Source organism: Mustela nivalis (genome assembly GCF_964662115.1).
Source record: "Mustela nivalis genome assembly, chromosome: 16".
Taxonomy (NCBI): domain Eukaryota; kingdom Metazoa; phylum Chordata; class Mammalia; order Carnivora; family Mustelidae; genus Mustela; species Mustela nivalis.
The window spans coordinates 66,451,889-66,470,824 of NC_139035.1; the positions used below are offsets into that span (position 1 = coordinate 66,451,889).

Genomic DNA, 18,936 nt, shown 5'->3' on the forward strand with positions numbered 1-18,936 from the left:
AGAACTTGAAATAATCTTGAAGGGATATGCTGATGTTTCCCCACATGATTGGACCCCTAGAAACTTTACTATGATGTCAGTCCCTTGATTTTCATGGGATTTATAGTCCATTTTCTGGTGCTTCTCTGTGTGCAGGGACACCTAGGGTACCTGCTACTTTCTTCTCATTGGCCACATCAACATGATAGAATCCCATAGGCGGTCGGCGTGAGGGCAGACAGGCTGAGACACGATCCTAGTCATGTAGGAGAGATGGTCAGGTTTGAAGCCGACGGCCAAGAAGGAATTCCTAAGACCTCTTTGGTGCAAAATGTTTTGTGAAAGCACAGGGACAGGACCCGTGGGCAGAACGAGCTGTGCTGGGGTCATGAGGCATTTCCCATTATATCCTTTCAAGTTGGGAGGGGGTTAGGGAGAGTGTAAGTTTATAAGGAGTTTGGAAGCACGGTTTCCAGGGCCTTGAGGGGTCGAGATATTATTCAAAAAGGTCATTTATTACCGCAAAATAAAACCTGAGTCGTGAGACCCTTCAGCTGTACCTTGGTGGCCCATATGCTTGGGGGATGACTGTCGACACATATCTTGGGGAAATAAAGATAAAGGAAATTTTATATGTTAAAGTAGACTTACAGGATCCTGGGGAGGGGATGTGGGGGGCTCGGGCTAGGATTGCCTCTTGCCCTTAGAAAAGTATTAACATCAAGGCAGTTGGATCCCTAAAGGAATGTCACTCTGCCTGTTTCAAGGACTTGTCACTGGGTTGTAGGAAATAAGGAAATTTAATATTTTTTCTTCTGCCTTTTTTCCCAACATCACTAGCAGCTATGATCCCAGCACAGCTGAGGTCCGTGGCTGGAGGCACACTGAGTGGGTCTGATCATAGGAGACCCTGGAGCTTGTCTTGGCAGAACCATATGGGCAGCTCAGGGTAGGTCATCTGCAGGAACAATGACATTCAACTTCATATGATTGACGTGGAGGCTTGGGTGGGCTCCCCTAGCAGCCCAGACAAGGGACAAATGATTTGGGGGCAAATGTTTCTTATTCCCCACCAACAAGTATTGAACAGGTACCAGGAAGCAGCTCTGTCCACGTCACAGGTGATGGGACAGAGAACAAGGGGAAGTTTCTGCCCTCAGGCTGCCTGCAGGCTCGTGAGGGAGAAATTACACGGAAACGAAGGACCCCCATGAGCGCGAGCTGCATTTGTGAGCAGCAGAGGGAGCAGCTGAGAAAGGGAAGAGGGAGAGGAGAGGCCGTTCCTCACACAGGCTCTATCTGCTCTCTTTGGCAAAAGAAATCAGGAAAGCAGGAACTCTACACAGTCTTAGAGAGTTTATTTACTCAGTTTTATTTATTTACTCAGTTTCCCCTGATCTACCACTGTGGGTGTCTCACGGGGAGCTTGTGCACAAGGATTTAGCCCAGAAATAAGTGCTGGATCCATCCAGCCCCTGCTCAGAGCTGTCAGAGGGGTAAGAGGCAGGACCAGAGCTGCGGGCGTCATGCTCACAAGACAGGTGTCCCCAGGGTGGGATTCTCCTGCTTCTTCCCATTAAAACGCGGTCATGGCGTGGCCTGGCCTGCGGACCTCACTGTAGACAGTAGTGAGAGAGTTCTCCTCTTCTAGATGTGGTTCTCCCCTACCCTGCAGTGCAGACAGAGGATAGCATAAGGGGCGCAGAGAACCCAAAGAGACTCACACAGACCCAGAGCTGCTGACATGACCTCCCACAGTGCCCAACACTTCACGGGATCCCAGAAGAGTTTTCTTCGTTGATCCTGCATTATGGGAAAGCGCACAGAGCAATCGAGGACAGAACCTGCAGGTGACTGGGATCCACAGGCACAGAGGGACTTGGGAGAACTGCCTCCTCCCCCGGCCTCACCTTGTGCCTGCGGTCCCCAGACTCCTGATAGGTCTGAGCTGCAGAGTGGATGCCACCATCCGGGTCCCTGGGCTCCTCCTGCAATCCTGCCCCTGAGTCACACACAGATGGAGGTTGAGTCTCAGCCTGGAAGCCTGTACCTCCCCCCTCCATGACCCCATGGCCACAGCCACACCAGCCAGCGCCTGCAGGGACATTCCCCGAGGAGCAAAATGCAGGAGAAAAGAAGCCCAGGGACGCCTGGGTGACTCAGTCGGTTAATCCTCTGCCTTCGGCTCAGGTCATGATTCCAGAGTCCTGAGATCGAGTCCCACATCGGGCTCTCTGCTCAGCAGCGAGCCTGCCTCCCACTCTGCCTGCTTGTGCTTTCTCTGTCTCTCTGACAAAGAAAGAAAGAAAGAAAGAAGCCCAGAGTCCAGCAGGGGAAGGTGGTGTCCGGGTACAGGGAGGAAAGTGCAACCTGCCTCTCCCAGACTCCAACTTCTTCTTCCCACGTCTCATCCAAAGGTACAGTCCAGCTTCAAGGATCATCAGTATGACCACAATAGTCCCCAGGATGTCACGCAGGAGAGCAACAAGAGATGGTCCATGTAGATCTGTTTCCATCGCACAGAGAGTGAGGAAGGTTGAGGCAACAGAGAACTGAGGACGCCCATTGCCAGGCACATGGAGACTCTGAAGGGACCTGGTCAGAAGCTCGAGAGGGAGGAGCATGGCAGAGGCTCTCACTCAGCCGGTTCCTGAGCTCCTGCTTGGGGCCGCGGTGCTGAGAGCAGCAGGACATGGTGCCCACCCTTGAGGAGCCTCTCAGCAGGGGGAGGACTGACACATGCCAGAGGCAGCCGGCCAGAGCCATCCCAGGACACTAGAGCTTATACCTTGTACCCAGGTCATCAGGGAGGGCCTCCTGGAGGAGGTGATGGGCAAGCCTGGTCTTGAGGGAGGAGTAGGAGATTGCTGCATATTCAGGGTGGGTGAGGCATCCCAGGAAGGAGACCCATGACCAAGTATAGCTGTGACAACTGACCAGCCCTGGGAGCTACTGGTACCCACTGGGGCCGGCCAGAGAGGGACCAGGCAGGAGGACCTGGGTGGGAGGATAAGAGGGAGGCAGGAGCCTCTTTCCAGAGGGCACAGTGGGTCCGTGAGGCATGAGATTCCTCTGGGATCAGGGATACTGAGGCAGCAGGTCCACCAGCTGGTGGAGGAGGGGGTGGAGAGAGAGGTGGCTCAAGAGGAACCAAGTCATTCATTCATTCAGGGACCCACTAACTGTGAGCAAAGGGCCTGAGGCCAAGGCTGGGACAGGCATTCAAAGGAGCAGCAGACATGGCCACTGCCCACCAGGGGGTCAGGCTGCACAGGACACTAATCATAGGCCAGAGCATCAGCTCCCAGGGCGGGGCCACTGACTGCTCCTTAGAGGAGATGAGGTGTGAGGGCAGGACAGCAGCAGCTCCTCCAGGGCCCTGAGCCACTGAGGCTGAGGAGCCCCTGTGCAAAGTCTCTTCATACTGGGACTGCCCCCAGCACGCGGCCCTGTGGGACTGCCTGGGTCACAGGCTCCCGGAGCCAGCTGCAGGGAGGGGGTCCCTGGATGGGAATAAGTGGGGAGTGGGGGACTCCTGACTTGGAAGGGCTGAGGGCAGAGGGAGGGGCCTGAGCGGAGGCTGGCAGCGGAGGAGAGCGGGACACATCGGGAACGCAGGTGAGCAGGTGGGTGTGACATGACCAGAAATGGGCAGAGGATCTGCGAGCCCGGAATCATACAGGGAGTCACTGGCCCAGACCCTCAGATGGCACAGACCATGGACACCCCCAACTCGCTTTTCCTGAAAGCCATCCTAGACACACTCAGGATGATGGATGAGGGCGGGGAGAGGTACCTGCTGGCTGCCGCCCTGACCAGCAGGGGTGAGGGCTGGAGAGCAGCGCGGGAGCGACACCAAAGGACAGAAGCAGGTTGCATGTTCCTGCCAGAGCCCTGGATGGGGCGACCATGTGGCAAGGGGTGACATAAACATGGAAGACAGAAGTTGAGAACCCTCGCCCTGGGTTCCCTGAGCTGCGGGAGAGTCCCTCCCCTCCAGCAGGTGCACTCACCACGACCACAGATGTCCCCAAGGTCCAGGGTGGCAGTTCTCTGGTCCGCCTGGTTGCTGACCACACAGGTGAGGCTGGGGCTGGGCCGGCTCAGGGGCAGGGTCGCAGCCAGTGTCCAGGGGTTGGGGGCTGGTCCTGGGGCCGGTCTCTGCTCCAGGTCCTTAGGGAGACCCTTGCTGTCCCAGGACACGGTCAGGTCCTCCCTGGTTTCCGTGGTGTTACACTCCACTGTGACATTGCACCAGCCTGGTGTGAGGGACACAAGTGTGGTCCTGGTCTGGGGACGGGGCACAGGCTCTGGGGCAGGAAGGACAAGAGGACAGAGTCTCCGGTGAGTGTAGAACATCACGGCTCCTGCTTCCTCCTGCGGATTCTCCCTGATGCTCGGGCTTCCTCCCCCTAAGGATGGCGATTGGCGTTTTACAGATAACAGGGAATTGACCCAAATGTACAGCATGTTCTTAAATGGAAGGAGCCACTGCTTTTAGCTCTATGTGATTTCTCTAGACTGAGCCCGTCTTACTAATCTCCCCTGAGATGTGGTCCCCACCTACCCAAACCCCTGGAGTCCCCTTCAGAGGAACAGGGATTCCAGAATCGTCCAGGGCAGACCCACGGGCTCCAGGACTCTGGGTCACAGCGCTGCAGACACCTAGGGCATAGGACACAGAAAACGGTGGTTCTCATTAGGAATAAAGGAGGAAACCCTAGAACTCAACTTCCTGAAATTCATCCCATGTGCCCCCTTGAGTCTGGGAAGGCAGGAGATGCCATGAATTTGGGGCGAGGTTGGAATCCTTTCTTGTCCCAGGGGAGTGTCCCCTTGAACAGGTCTCGGGAACTTGCTCACCTGCAGTGTCCTGACCCCTGACAGCGAGAGGACGAATGTCAGGAGATCTAGATTCTGAAGCACGAACACATTTTGGGGCCACAGCGAGTGCATTTCCGCAGGAGGCAGGTTCTCACGGGGCTGCAGAGACCCCTCGTGCCCACAGGCCGTGTAAGCTGTCCTGGAGGGGGCCACTTACGGGGACTCCCCTCTAAGGAGCAGAGTGCCACTAACGTGATGGACGGCCCTCAGGGACAGCAGGTCCGACAGGAGTGTGACCCCATCTTACTGTGACCCTGTCTCCTGCTCTCTGTGACGAAGCCCGCCACGGTATTGTGGGCAGCCCCGTGGAGAGACCCCCACAGGGAGGGAAGGACAGCCTCTGGCCAACACCCAGGGCGGGTGAGGCCTCTGTCCCGCATCCGCAGGAAGTTCGCCTGCGGGCGCCTGGACGCCCAGCCTCCTGGGTGACCCTTGAGGTCCCTGCAGCCCCAGCCCAGACCTAATGTCCGTCTCAGTGGACCTGAGGACCCAGCCGTAGTCCTCTGGGTCCTGAGCTGCACGAGCTGCGAGCCCACACCTGGTGTGTGTCCAGGCACCGAGGGGCGGCAGGTGACCCCCCACAGGTGACCACGGCGCTGACGGAGGTGGCGCCCTGTCCCCTTCCAGAGCAGGCCCACAGTCAGGCTCGGCAACGCTGGGATGCTGTCCCTGACACGTCCAGGAGCCCCGGGTCTGAGGACAGGGGAGCTCCCCGGACTGAGGGACGGTCTGCGGGCAAGACTCCCTGCCCTGATACCTGCCACAGGGGCCACAGCAGAGACACAGACTGTGGAATCGCCCCTGGAGGTATCTCTCGCCGTCTAGAAATAGCGGGATCTCGGCTCGTGCTTGTGGCCGCACTCGCCACCCGGCCGGGCCCACTGCCAGGGACGAGAAAATGTGAGGGAGACGATGAGCGTCTGGTGAGCGTCTGGTGAGCTCGCTGCGCCGGCCGGCAAGACAGGGCTTCTGTGTGGACAGCACGCATGGCTGTGCAGACACTGGGATGACGCATGGGGGTCTAATCGGCCAAAGGCAGCTCCATCTCAGCCTCGGACAGACCCTGCTCATCGCCTCCTGAGAGCGACCCCGGCGGCTCTCCCCCCAATAATGCTGAGGTTCCCACCGGCACACGGCGATCAAGCTTTCTGCCCTTCGCCAGACTGATGAGAACATTATGTCCCATTATATCTAAGGAACATTTCTCCTGTGAATGAGCCTGGCGGTTCCTCATGAATTAATGCACAGAACGACAGTGTCCGTCACACCCGCGTCCCCACCCAGTCCAAGGCACGGCCCATCTCGTGCGTAAATACGAAGAGTGTGGTGCACACAGGACGCCAACCCCAAGTCTGAGAAGCCGCCCTTGTTCCAACAGGGGCTCCCCGAGGGACAGCAGATCCGCTCCCAGGGCGGCACCTGCCCACAGGCTGCTCCCCAGGAATCCTGAGCCCACACTGTCGCTCTCCGTGCCTCCAGCGTGGGTCAGAGGAGTCCACCCCAGGGGACAGGGACACGGACGCTGACGTTTCTGCCGATCATGGGCAGCTGCCGCGTGGCTCCGGTCAGGCTGTTCCTGAGCGGCTGCTCCGTCCCCCGACCCCCACAACCTCGGCCGAGGCAGCTCCCTGTCCGGAGCGGGCCGTGCTCACCGGGGTGCACACCTGCTCAGCAGCAGAGACAGAGGCAGCGGAGGCCCGAGGACTGCAGGGAGCCTCGAAGATGCATCCCTCGCCCCGTGGAGGGCGGAGGAGGTGACCACGGGTGGTCCTGGGCTCTGGGTGCTGAAGGGGCCCAAGCAGACCCCCCGGCTGTCCGTCCCCGTCAGGACACAGGACGAGGGCAGGACAGGAGGGAGACACGGAGCAGAGGCCTCGGAGAAACCACAGGACAGTCCTGTCCCGGGGGAGACCCCCCCAATCCGGGATGTCACAGCTGGAGGGCCTTCAAGGGGACCTTTCACAGAGGAGTTGCTCGCTCAAGGGCAGGAGGGGACTGGTCTAGGTCACACAAGGCAGAGCCAGACCTGCAGCCGGACTTCCTCTCCTCCCTCCCATTACCTCCCCAGTGGGAAGCTACACCACCCATCCTGCCCTCCCCACCCGCTGCAGCCCCACCCCTGCCCTCCCCTGCCCTGCCCAGGGCTCCTCCCTCCCAGCACTGCGGTAAGGTCTGTGCTATCTGAGATCTGGGGTCTCACCCCCCAGCTACTGTCCCGGGAGAGGGGACTCAAGTACTTGGCGGGCTTTGGCAGGACGGGGACGCGGGGCTACCTGAGGGTTAACCGGCGCCTGCTGGAAAGGGGGGAACCCGGGACAGAGGAGGCTCAGCCCTCAGGCTGCGGGGGAGGAGCGGCCCAGAAGCTGGAAGCCCACTCAGGACGGGAGGAAGACCCGACAGTGCTCAGATCTGCAGAAGGTGCTGACCCCAAGGAGGGACAGAAGGTCAGGGGCGGGTGGCTGTGAGCAAGAGAGTTGGAGTTTATGTAAATTAGATGAAACTTGACTTGCCACCTTCAGCGTAAACTTTTGTCCCTTTCTCCGTTTTCCTTCCTCGGTTCCCTCCGTCCCTTCCTTGCTGTCTTTCTCAGTCGTCCCGCCGCGACGTTTACGGACGACACCATGTAACTTCCGTGGGTCTCCGGCTCAGTACAACAGGGACAGTGGAGGAAGCCCACACGCAGACAGGACGGCACCTTGTTACCGTGGTCCCCGCGCCGTGCCCGCCTCATGGTCTGATGAGGAAAGACCCTGTTTGCCAATGTCCTCTGATTCCAGAAACGTCCTAGAATCCCTGCGGCCCAGGGAGGGGTGTTTCCCTCGAACCAAACATGACAGACCGTAACCGCCTGCCCTGCCCTCCTCAGGATTCAGCTCCGAGGATCTCAGTGTTTTCTCCTCGTTCTTATTTAACGTGTTCCGCAGAAGCACCTGGACTCCCACGAAGTAAGAACCAGAAAGTGGGGCCCTGGTTAACACAGTGATAGAGGAGCCTTTTCGGAGCCCTCTCTGTTTCTCTCCTGCCCCCCTCCCCCACCTCGAGTCACCCCCACCGAGAGCCCAGGTCAGCAGTCTCCCGTTCCGGGCTCACCCCTACACACGGCAGGTGGGCGCGGACCCTTGAATTCTGGGGCTCCTGTCCTTCCCTTGCAAACAGAATGTCACTGGACTCGGGGCCTCATCTTGCCAAGGAGCCAGACTAGCGCGGCCCCTCCAGCTCAGACAGGGGCTCTGGGTCGGCCCCTCCTGCACACGGCAGCTGCCAAGGCTGCTGGTCCCAGTGCACGGCAGGGGGGATGTCCGTCCCCACCCCGGGTCGCCCAGCCCCGCTCCCGTGTCTCCTCCATCCTCTCCCCCACGAGGCTCCGGGGTCTCCCAGTCTCACCGCCCTGAGTTGGGGGAAGGGGGTTCCCTTCATGCTGCCAGGCAGCCGGGTCGGGGTTCCCAGCCTGGCCTCAGCCCAAAGCTCCCTTTGTTCCCTCTGTCCACCCCGGGGCTCTGACCCAGCGCACCGCGTGTGCTCCGTCCTCACGGAGCTGCTCCGTCTGGTTCTTCAGCACAGACCCCAGCCCGCCCGGGAGCTCCTGCCTCCCTGCCCGCCCCGCGGCCTCCCTCCCGGGGGGCCCGGGCCACTCACTGAGGAGGAGGCTGGTGAATCGCAGGAGCCAGGAGGCCCGGCACAGGTGGGGGTCTTCTGAGCAGGGCCTCTGAGGACAGGCGCCTGCAGACCCGGTGACCACAGGATCCCGCAGCGGCCAGGTCCAGGTCTGCCGCCCACTGAGAACAATCCCAGAGGGGAGAGGGGAGAAGCCAGGACAGCCCACATGTGGGAGGCAGTGCCGGGCCACGCTGCCCGGGGTGACGGCCAGAGGGCTCGGCCCTGAGATGCCAAGACCATGGGCAGGTCCGTGTCCCAGGCCCCGTGGGCATCATGAACGTGGACAGCACTCGCAGGACCAACACCTCCTCCTCCCTGACTGTGCGTCCCAGTCCTGCTGGGGGGCGTTCTGCGGTCTCCGTAGGAAATCCATGCCCCTGAGACCAAGGACACACGTTCCCTCTTGTGTCCTCAGCTGTCACACGGGGACTTCAGGGAGTGGGTGCAGAAGGACGTTTGCTGGATGGGAGGACGACTCTGCTTCCAGAAGCTTTGGGGTGGACCTGGGACAACTCTCCTCTGGACACTAAGCCCCGATGTGGGTAACTGACCGCACCCGAAGCAACCTAGGATTCCTCCCATGGGCATCACCGCAGACAAAGGGCCTCAGGCCTGTCTGGTCTCAACCCGGGAAGGTGATCTAGACCCAGTCCCCGCTCAGAGCCCCGCCTGCTTGAGCTCTGCTCCTTGGTCTCCCACCGCCTGGTTCCAGAGGTCCTGCCAGAGAAGGCTGCCGCTCCCGCCCCCCACCGACCCCAGTGAGCACCTGCCTCACCCCTGCCCCAGCAGGCCCAGACCCAGGACCCGCTGCAGGCTGGCGGGGGACTCAAAGGGCGGGTTCTGGGCTCAGGGTTCAGCTTCCTCTTCTAGTGGACATTTCCCAGAGTAGGTGATGGCTCGTGCTGACGGAGCAGGAGCTCCAAAGGAACTTTGCTCCAAAAAAGGAAGAAGGAACCGGAACCCCTGGTCATACATGTTGTGAATCTCAGAGTAAAGGATAAAACTGACGTTGCCCTGGAGTCGAGGCGGTGAACATCTCAGGAGGGATGTGGTTGTCGTGTTTCCATATTCATCTGACCTCAGCCCCCCACCCCGTGTTGAGGAGCGTCTCTCACAGCTGACGTCCCTGGATCCCACGAGAATCACTGATGAGGGTCGGTTGGGCCCGAGTGTGGACACGCTGAGTGACAGCGGCAGAGCGGTGCTGCGTTCTCCCCACGAGCCCTCTACCCTTATCACTGTCCCCACGGGGCAACTCCTGGGCCAAGAGCACCTTTCCCTGAACCCCTGTATGGTCCATGTACCGAGTGTGAGTGTTTAGGGGGACCCGTCAGCCCCCGACCCAGACCCTCCCCGATGGTGGCCTCGTTCCTTCCACAAACAGTGCAGGAGCTCCTACTGTGCGCCACCCCGGTGCTCACACACACGCACACACACATGTACACGTACGAGTGCACCCAGCAACCGCTCTGCCTTCCTCCCCTCCTCACGGGAACCACAGTCCATACGGCGAGCAGGGCTCTGGATGACAGAGCAGGGTGGGGGGCTCAGCACCCGGCAGTGTGGTTTCCGGTTACACCAGGAGGTCAGAACAGGTTCCCCATGAAGGGGATTTTGGAGAAGAGACTGGAAGGAGGAGAGGAGTGACTGCAGACATCTGGGGAAATCGCTTTCCTGGCCCAGGTGACGTCCCATGGAGTGACCCTCACCTGGGACCTGCCTGGACTGTTCCGGGAGCAGGAGGTCAGTGTGGCCAAAGTGTCCAGGCAAGATCGGTAGGAGATGGAGGTCAGAGAGGTACCAGGGACCCCGGATGGGTCCATCCTGACCTAGAATTTTGGGATGCCTGAGCCAGAGGGGCCTCAGAGTAGGCCCCATAACCCACCCCCTACCGGACAGCTGAGAAAACAGGAAAGGCTTGCCCTGGGGCACCGGGATACAACTCGGCTCCTGAACAGCCTTTCTCAGGCCCGACTCTGGCCGGAGCAGAGCTGACCTGCGCCTGGGGCAGGGCCTGTGGTCCTCCCTTCAAATGTCCAGGAAAGACCTGCCCCGCCCTGGCCCAGCAGGGTGGGGCTGGGAGCCCTGGGTGCAGGCGGCTGTCGCTGCGGCTCCTTCCACCAGGGGGCGATGCTCGCACAGCTTCCCCCGCAGACACCTGGAGAGCTCAGGGCTGGGGTCAGGTCTTTCCTATGGCTGCCCCGGGGCTGACCCCGAGGTAGGGGACCTGTGCTGGACCGGATGAAGGGTCTTCAGTCTTGCAGAGACAGAGCCTCACGGCAACAGAGACTTTGGCCTTCATCCTTCTCTCGTTGGCCATCTTCCGTGTGGGCTGGTGTCTGCGGACAGAGCCGTCCGGGACCATGAGGACGAAGCAGGAGGACAAGACCCAGTGCCCAGGACGGTGGAGCAGAAAGATGGGGCAGCCCGGGAGCCCGGCACCCCGCTGAGCAGACGGCAGACCCCAGCCTCTGCCGTCGCCTGACTTCCTGTTCCAGAGCAAGACCCCACCTGCTTCGGCCTGTGGCAGCCAAGCCGGACGCTGGCAGCCGGCAGACGTCGTCCTGACTTCTGTGCACGACGACAATGATGAAGGAGGTCAATCAGCAGCATCAAAAGTTGATGTAGAAACATAAACCCCAACCAGAAGCAGAATACCGAGGTCTGAACAAAGGTTGCAGTTCTACGTAATTGTCATTAGTATTGAGGATCAAAGCATAAACACGGATAAGAACAACACTGAAAATTATAGGGAAACACTATGTACAAAGCACTTGAAGAACTTTCTAAATGCGGTGAAATAACACGGACCAGACCAGGATGAGGGAGCTCCCGGAGCAGGTCCTGGCGCAGGTGCAGGGAGAGAGGCCTGCCATGGGAGAGAAGGGGAGGGACCTGGGAACCAGGGCTCACTGGTGCTCGGACCCCAGAGGGGAGGCAAAGAGAATGCGAGGTGACTTCCAGGCTGAAGCAGCTGTAGGACTCTGTGACGTTCCTGAGCTGCAGGTATCTAGAAAGCCCAGGGAGGAGCCGGTGTGGGGGCGGGGAGGCAGGAGCCGGGCACTCAGTGCTCCACATGGTCACTTGGCTTTGAGAGCAGAAGTTCATCAGGCAGTCGGGGTGGGGGTCCCGTCAGGGCTGGAGCTGCTGCCTCAGCATGGCCGGGCTGCTGAGAGCCACGAGGGAGGAAATATGGCCAGGGGAGAACCGAGGGCCTGGCACTGACCAGCAGAGGAGGAGGGTCAGAAAGAGAGACGGAGAAGGAGCCGCTGGGGACACCTGCTGAGTGTGCGGTCACAGAAGCCAGAGGAGAAAAAGAACTAATTATAATTATAATAAAAAATTCCGAGTGGGTCCTAGACAATGTCATTATTTGGACAATAATGTAATCCTCTCTTGTGACTCATAACAGAAGCAGGTGTCCGTCTTGCTGCACTATCCCAGGCGCGCAGACCCCGGAATCTGGTCAGGTCCTATATGGGAACCCAGGGGCATCTCTTGTGATAGTCAGGATGGCTCCCAGTTCCTGCGATCGGGCCAGAGCCGTGAAGGTGGATTGGGTGTTGGGTTGTTCACGACAAGCCCCTACAGCCGCCCCTGAAGTTGTGGTAACGACATAACTTTGGGAAAACTGCCAAGGTCAGGGGCCGGCTGCTGAGGTGTGAACCCTGTTAGCAGGTGGGAACTTAGGGACCGACTCACTGACCATCGGGGAGGGAGAAGGGCTGGAGCGCGAGTTCCCCAGTCCCCGTGGTCAGGGATTTAATCAGCGGTACCCACGTAACGACGTCTCCAGAAAACCCCAAAAGATCGGGGTTCAAAGGGCTTCTGGGTGGGAGAACACACAGGCGCTGTGGGGGAAGGGCTCACCTAGAGGGAAGGCAGCTCCGCACCCCGCCCCACATGCCTCATTCTCGGCCCCTCTGTCACCGGCTCGTTCTGCAAACCAAGCTCTAGGCTGGAAGGGACTGAGTCCCCGTTGTCGCGTGAGCTGCTCCAGCAAATAACCAACCGGACAAGCAGCTCATGGGAACCTGCCAGTCACGGCAGGCGCACAGAGGCACAGACCACAGCTTGCCTGGCGTCCCAGTGCCGGTGCCGGTGCAGAGACCTCGAACCCTACCCTGTGGGGTCTCACCTGAGCTGCAGGGACACGGCGTCAGGACTGCTTGAGACTCTAGGACACCGAGTAGGGATGCAAGAACCACAAAGGTGCCTGGTGCGGGGAATGACCCCCCATCCAGGGTCAGCCACGGGGGGGGGGGGGGTCTGGGGTTGAGGAAGACACACAGCAGGAGTTGCTCCCAAACAGACGCTTTCCCACTCGGACGCTCTCTCCCCTCTGGGGTCCCATGGACCCCTGGAGAATTTTTAAGTGAATACTGCGTTGTCCAGAAAGGGTGCAGAGGCACGGAGGCCAGAAGCTGCAGGCAACTGGGATTGGCCCCCGGGCACAGAGGGACTTGGGAGAACCCAGGCTGCCCCATCCGCATCCCCGCTGTCTCCAGACTCCTGCTTCCTATTAGATGCCACCGTCAGGGTCCCTGGGCTCCTCCTGTGATCCTGCCCCGAGTCACACACAGATGGAGGTTGACTCTGACCCTGGGAACCTGTCCCCTCCCTTCGCCCCCACGGCCCCCACAGCCACAGCCACAGCAGCGAGCCTCCTGCAGGGACATCCCCTGAGCAGAGAGATAAGGACAGGAGCCCAGGGTCCAGTGAGGGATGGAGAAGGGCAACCTGCCTCTCCCAGGCTCCATCATCTTCTTCCTACTTGTCACATCAAGTCACAGTAGAGCTCCGAGGACCCCCAGCACAGGAACAACAATCCATGGGATGACTCCCTCGTGGACAGCCGAGGCTTCTCCAGTTGGATCTGCTCCATCACACAGAGAGAGTGAGGACGGTTAAGGCGACAGAGAACTGAGGACGCCCACTGCCAGGCACATGGAGACTCTGAAGGGACCTGGTCAGGAGCTCGAGAGGGAGGAGCATGGCAGAGGCTCTCACTCAGCCCGTTCCTGAGCTCCTGCTTGGGGCCGGGGTGCTGAGAGCAGCAGGACATGGTGCCCGCCCTTGACGAGCCCCTCAGCAGGGGGAGGGCTGACACATGCCAGGGGCAGCCGGCCAGAGCCATCCCAGGCACTGGAGCTACAGCTTGTACCCAGGTCATCAGGGAGGGCCTCCTGGAGGAGGTGATGGGCAAGCCTGGTCTTGAGGGAGGAGTAGGAGATGCCGGATATTCAGGGTGGGTGAGGCATCCCAGGATGGAGACCCACGACCAGGAATGGCTGTGACAAGTCCGCAGCCCTCAGAGCTGCCGGCACCCACTGGGACATGCCAGAGAGGGACCATGTAGGGGCAGCCGGGTGGGAGGATGAGAGGGAGGCAGGAGCCTGTTTCCAGAGGGTCTAGTGGGTCCCTGAGCCATGAGCTTCCTCTGGGATGAGGGATACTAAGACAGTAGGCCCTCCAGCAGCTGGCAGATGAGGGGTAGAAGGAGGGGGTCTCACAGGGAACCAGGTCATTCATTCATTCATTCATTCAGGGACACACTGACTGTGAGCAAAGGGCCCGAGGCCGAGGCCGGGACAGGCCTTCCAAGGAGCAGCAGACATGGCCACTGCCCTCCAGGGGTTCAGGCTGCACAGGACACTAATCCTGGGCCAGAGCATCAGCTCCCAGGGTGGGGCCACTGACCACTCCTTAGAGGAGATGAGGTGTGAGGGCAGGACAGCAGCAGCTCCTGCAGGGCCCTGAGCCATCGAGGCTGCGGAGCCCTGTGCAAACTCTGTTCATGCTGGGACTGCCCCCAGCACGCGGCCCTGTGGGACTGCCCGGGTCACAGGCCCCCAGAGCCAGCTGCAGGGAGGGGGTCCCTGGATGGGAGTAAGTGGGGAGTGGGGGACTCCTGACTTGGAAGGGCTGAGGGCAGAGGGAGGGGCCTGAGCGGAGGCTGGCAGCGGAGGAGAGCGGGACACATCGGGAACGCAGGCGAGCAGGTGGGTGTGACGGACCCCGGACGCCCCCAACTCACTTTTCCTGAAAACGTCTCTATGCACACAAGGAAGGGTGGATGAGGGCGGGGAGAGGTACCTGCTGGCTGCTGCCGGGGCCAGCAGGGGTGAGGGCTGGAGAGCAGCCTGGGAACAACACCGAAGAGCAGACGCAGGTTGGATGTTCCTGCCAGTGTCCTGGACAGGACAAGCAGCAGGGGGTGACATAAACATGGGGGACAGAAGCCGCGAACCCTCACCCTGAGCTGCGGGAGAGTCCCTCCCCTCTGGCAGGTGCACTCACCGCGGCCACAGACGTCCCCAAGGTCCTGGGAGGCAGCTTTCTTGTCCGCCTGGTTGCTGACCACACAGGTGAGGCTGGGGCTGGGCCGGCTCAGGGGCAGGGTCACAGCCAGGGTCCAGGGGTTGGGCGCTGGTCCTGGGGCCGGTCTCTGCTCCAGCTCCCTGGGGAGACCCTCGCTCTCCCAGGACACGGTCAGGTCCTCCCTGGTTTCCGTGGTGTTACACTCCATGGTGATGTTGCACCAGCCTGGTGTGAGGGACAGATCCGTGGCCCGGATCTGGGGACGGGGCACAGGCTCTGTGGCGGGAGGGACAAGAGGACAGAGTCTCAGGTGAGTGTAGAACATCACAGCTCCTGCTTCCTCCTGCGGATTCTCCCTGAAGCTCTGACTTCCTCCCCGTTAGGACAGTGAATGCATTTTACAGATAACAGGGAATTGACCCAAATATACAGCAGGTGTCAGTAAGGAAGGAGCCACTGAGTTCAGCTCTATGTGATTTCACTAGACTGAGCACTTTTTCCCTAGATTTCACTAGACTGTGTCTTTTTTTTTTTTTTAGACTGTGTCTTAAAATTTGCCCTTGATAAAATAAATGCTAGAGCCACCTAGCTGAAACCCACTAATTCTATGAGAGTGGGGTATGCCCTAAAAGAAGGAGAAGTTGGGACAGGATTTGTCCTAGTCCAGACCATGGCCCTCTTTCTCCTGCTTGGATGGTGTCCAGGATGGCACAGCCTGTGGTGAAGATGGCCACGGGCCAGCTCTGGGAGCCAGAGATCAGCCGTAGGCTCCACCAGAAGAGGCCGCAGTGGGGGACACAGTGGTGGTTCCAAGGTATGCACACTCCAAGGTGGCTGTAACAGGCACCGAGCTTGGGGTCCACCCAGGAAGACAAGGGACAGACTGACAGTCACTCTTGGGGATCTCCAGGTCCTGAGGGTGCAAAGTCCCCTCTCTCTGGGGCAGGACGTCTCCCTGCGCAGGGGGGAGGGGTGCACACAGAGCAAGCTTCTCCCTGAGGGTCTGAGGAAGGGCTACCCTGTGAATTCTCCATCCGGGGGGGTTCAGAGGGGGACCGTGCATGCAGTGTGTGAGTGAGCTGACTCGGGCTGGGCTGAGAAGGACGAGGGGACGGGGCGGGGAGAACCACACGCAGGATTCCGGATCCTGCTAGGTGACGAGTGTCCCCCAACCATGGCCACATGCTGGCCCTTAGAGCCTGAAGATGTCATAGGTTCCAGGACAAAGGGGGATTGAGGCTGAGAACCAGCTGATGGTAAACTAGGGATGGTCTGGATTCTCCAGTGACCACATGACGTGTAATTTCAGGGGAGAAGATCGAGTCCAAAGGCTGCGGTCTGGAAGGAATCCTTTAGGGGCTGCTCAGGGACACTCCCAGGGACTGAGAAAGGGGGTCAGCTCTGGTACAGGGGGAGGGTCCGCCACATACCGTAGACCATCAGGTAGAAATTCCGGTCATATTGTCTTCCTCCCGTATAGGACTGTCGAGCCCGGTACGGCCCACTGTCCTCAAGGGTCAGGTTGTCCATCCTCAGGGTCGTTGTGTTGACCACATGGACCCTCTTCTCGAACTTGTCCTGGAAGTTGACCCATTCTGGAACATCTCTCCCAGGAAACACGTGCAGCATGACTATGTAATTGGATCTGGATACGACGCCCCAAGACATCTTCTCCAGCTCAAATTCTGGAGGTAAATCTGGATTTCTGATCACTGGAAACAGCACAGAAGCTCCTTGAGTCCCCTTCAGAGTAATAGGGTTTCCAGAATCGTCCATGGCAGACCCACGGGCTCCAGGACGCTGGGTCACAGTGTTGCAGACACCTAGGGCATAGGACACAGAAAATGGGAGTGGTTTTTTTAGGAATAAAGGAGGAAACCGTAGAACCCATCTTTCTGAAATCCATCCCGTGTGCCCCCTTGGGCACAGGAGATGCCATGAGTTTGAGGCGAGGCTGGAATCCCTCCTGGTCCCAGGGGAGTGTCCCCTTGAACAGGTCACGGGAACTTGCTCACCTGCAGTGTCCTGACCCCTGACAGCGAGAGGACGAATGTCAGGAGATCTCGGATCTGAAGCACAAGTACCTTTCGAGGGCAGCACCGAGAGCATTTGTGCAGGAGGCAGGTTCTCACGGGGCTGCAGAGACCCCTCGTGCCCACAGACCGTGTGAGGTCTTGGAGGGGGGTCGCTCCTGGGAACTCCCCTCTAAGGAGCAGAGCACCGTTAACATGATGGACGGCCCTCAGGGACAGCAGGTCTGACAGGAGTGTGACCGTGTCGTGCTGTGACCCTGTCTCCTGCTCGCTGTGACAAAGTCTGCCACTGTGTAGAGACCCTCATGGGGAGGGACGGAGGGCAGCCTCTGGCCACCGGTCTGCAGGGTCTACCCTCGTGGAAGTGCGTCATTTAACAGCTGCCACGGCCCAAACAAGGCTCTTGCTCCCTCCTCGTGGGACAGTTCTACTGATGTTGTCCCTGCAAACACCAGCAGCTTGGGATGGATTCTCTGCACACAGGGACTGAGGGACGTCAGCTGGGGGGCATGTCCACAGCCATGGGTGCGTGAACTCACACCCAGGACATACGGGTCACACGTGAGTGTGTAATTCTGGTTTTGTGATCACTTAAAACAGCACATGCCCAACATGCATGTATGCGCTTCACACGCATGTGTGTGGACAGCACGCATGGCTGTGTAGACACTGGGGTAACCCATGAGAGGTCTATTAGACCAAAGGCAGCTCCATCTCAGCCTCGGACAGACCCTGCTCATCGCCTCCTGAGAGTGACCCCAGCCGCTCTCCCCCCAATAATGCTGAGGTTCCCAGCGGCACACGGCGATCAAGCTTTCTGCCCTTCGCCAGGCTGATGAGAACATTATGTCCCATTATATCTAAGGAACATTCCTCCTGTGAATGAGCCTGGCGGCTCCTCATGAATTAACAGACAGCAAAACACTATCTATCCTGTGTGACCTGGCTCCCGCCCTAGATCAACACACGCGAAGCTCATGTATGTAGAAATATGAAAAGTTCTGAGCAGCAGAAGAGCCCCAGTCCCAGGGTGTCACCGCTGGAGGCCCATAGAGGGGACCTTTCACAGAGGAGGGACTCCCTTGGCAGGGAGACGGGGAGAAAGACCTGTCCTGGGTCACCCGGGTCAGAGTCAGACTTGGAGCTTCCCCTCCCTCAGCCCAGAGCTTCCCCTGCACGGAGCTGCCCTGCCCTCCCCCTGCTCCCCCTGCCCCAGCCAGGGCTCCTCCCTCCCAGCACTGCTCTCTGGTCAACAGTCTTAGCAGGTCTGGGGTCTCATTCTCCAAATATTGTCCCGGGAGAAGGGACTCAAGTACTCAGCGGGCTTTGGCAGGGCGGGACGCGAGGCTACGCGGGTTAACTGGCCCCTGCGGGAAAGGGGGGAGCCGGGACAGAGGAGGCTCAGCCCTCAGGCTGCGGGGGAGGAGCGGCCCAGAAGCTGGAAGCCCACTCAGGACGGGAGGAAGACCCGACAGTGCTCAGATCTGCAGAAGGTGCTGACCCCAAGGAGGGGCAGAAGGTCAGGGGCGGGTGGCTGTGAGCTAGAGAGTCCGAGTTTATTTAAATTAGATGAAATCTGACTTTCAACCATCAACATAGCATTTTGTCCATTTCTCTCTCTTTCTTCCTCACTTTCTTTCTCCATCTTCCAACCCAGACATTTACGTAGGAAACTGTGTGATATCCCGTCTGTCTCGACGTTGATGAAACTGAAAGGAACAGAAACACCACATGTTGCCGACAGGAGGATGCAGTGCCCTGTTCACACACGCCCTATGATTCTGGAATTTCCAAGAATCCCTGCAGCTCAGACAGGGGCTGCTGCGCTCACACAAAACAGTGTGTTGGGCTGGCAGAAAGGGCTGCTTAAGATGGCGAAAGTTCCCGCCACAAGACCTGAGCTCGGACAGCAGAACAAACAACAAGCAGGACTCTGAGACCCCCGCCCCGGGCTCCAGTGGACCAATGGGACCCCGACGAGCAGGCGGGATATCCGAGTAAGGGAAACTTGCCAAAAGACCCCTGAGCTCCCCTCGAGACCCCTTAAAAGCCCCCTCCTCCC

The 18,936-nt window shown here is 59.4% G+C and overlaps 2 protein-coding genes across 10 annotated transcripts in view; both read right to left on the reverse strand.

Moving 5' to 3' along the window:
- Positions 1 to 150: 150 nt before the first annotated feature.
- Positions 151 to 8,584, reverse strand: LOC309850043 (uncharacterized protein). Of its 5 annotated transcripts, XM_082703234.1 has the most exons (6): positions 8,500 to 8,584; positions 3,993 to 4,644; positions 2,354 to 2,485; positions 1,890 to 1,981; positions 1,514 to 1,648; positions 151 to 235 (listed from the first exon to the last, which is right to left on the reverse strand). In XM_082703234.1, exons 2-5 carry the CDS (start codon positions 4,447 to 4,449, stop codon positions 1,556 to 1,558), a joined length of 774 nt encoding a protein of 257 aa, XP_082559360.1. In that variant the 5' UTR covers positions 4,450 to 4,644; positions 8,500 to 8,584; the 3' UTR covers positions 151 to 235; positions 1,514 to 1,555. The 5 variants fall into 5 exon arrangements, with proteins under 5 accessions (XP_082559360.1, XP_082559359.1, XP_082559362.1 ...); XM_082703233.1 differs by lacking the exon at positions 151 to 235 and having other exon boundaries at positions 1,323 to 1,648; XM_082703236.1 differs by lacking the exons at positions 151 to 235; positions 8,500 to 8,584 and adding an exon at positions 7,377 to 7,790 and having other exon boundaries at positions 1,323 to 1,648.
- Positions 8,585 to 11,195: 2,611 nt separating this feature from the next.
- Positions 11,196 to 18,936, reverse strand: part of LOC309850042 (CD48 antigen-like) — a 40,681-nt gene continuing 32,940 nt past the window's right edge. For 3 of the 5 annotated variants that reach the window (XM_082703230.1, XM_082703232.1, XM_082703231.1), the window contains 3 exons: positions 16,272 to 16,664; positions 14,821 to 15,117; positions 11,196 to 13,396 (listed from right to left, as the gene is read on the reverse strand). In XM_082703230.1, the coding sequence (XP_082559356.1) occupies positions 13,308 to 13,396; positions 14,821 to 15,117; positions 16,272 to 16,664 (779 nt within the window). In that variant the 3' untranslated portion in view covers positions 11,196 to 13,307. Of the gene's footprint in view, positions 13,397 to 14,616; positions 14,704 to 14,820; positions 15,118 to 16,271; positions 16,665 to 18,936 lie in introns of all 5 variants that reach the window. The other 2 variants (XM_082703229.1, XM_082703228.1) reach the window with 1 other exon arrangement.

Coding starts and splice junctions, on each gene's coding strand:
- LOC309850043 (XM_082703234.1), bottom strand. CDS start 4,449: ATGCTGTACATTTGGGTCAATTCCCTGTTATCTGTAAAACGCCAATCG. Junction 2,486..3,992: donor TGGGGACATCTGTGGTCGTG/GTGAGTGCACCT, acceptor CGATGGAAACAG/ATCTACATGGACCATCTCTT. Junction 1,982..2,353: donor GAAGTTGGAGTCTGGGAGAG/GCAGGTTGCACT, acceptor TGTGTGACTCAG/GGGCAGGATTGCAGGAGGAG.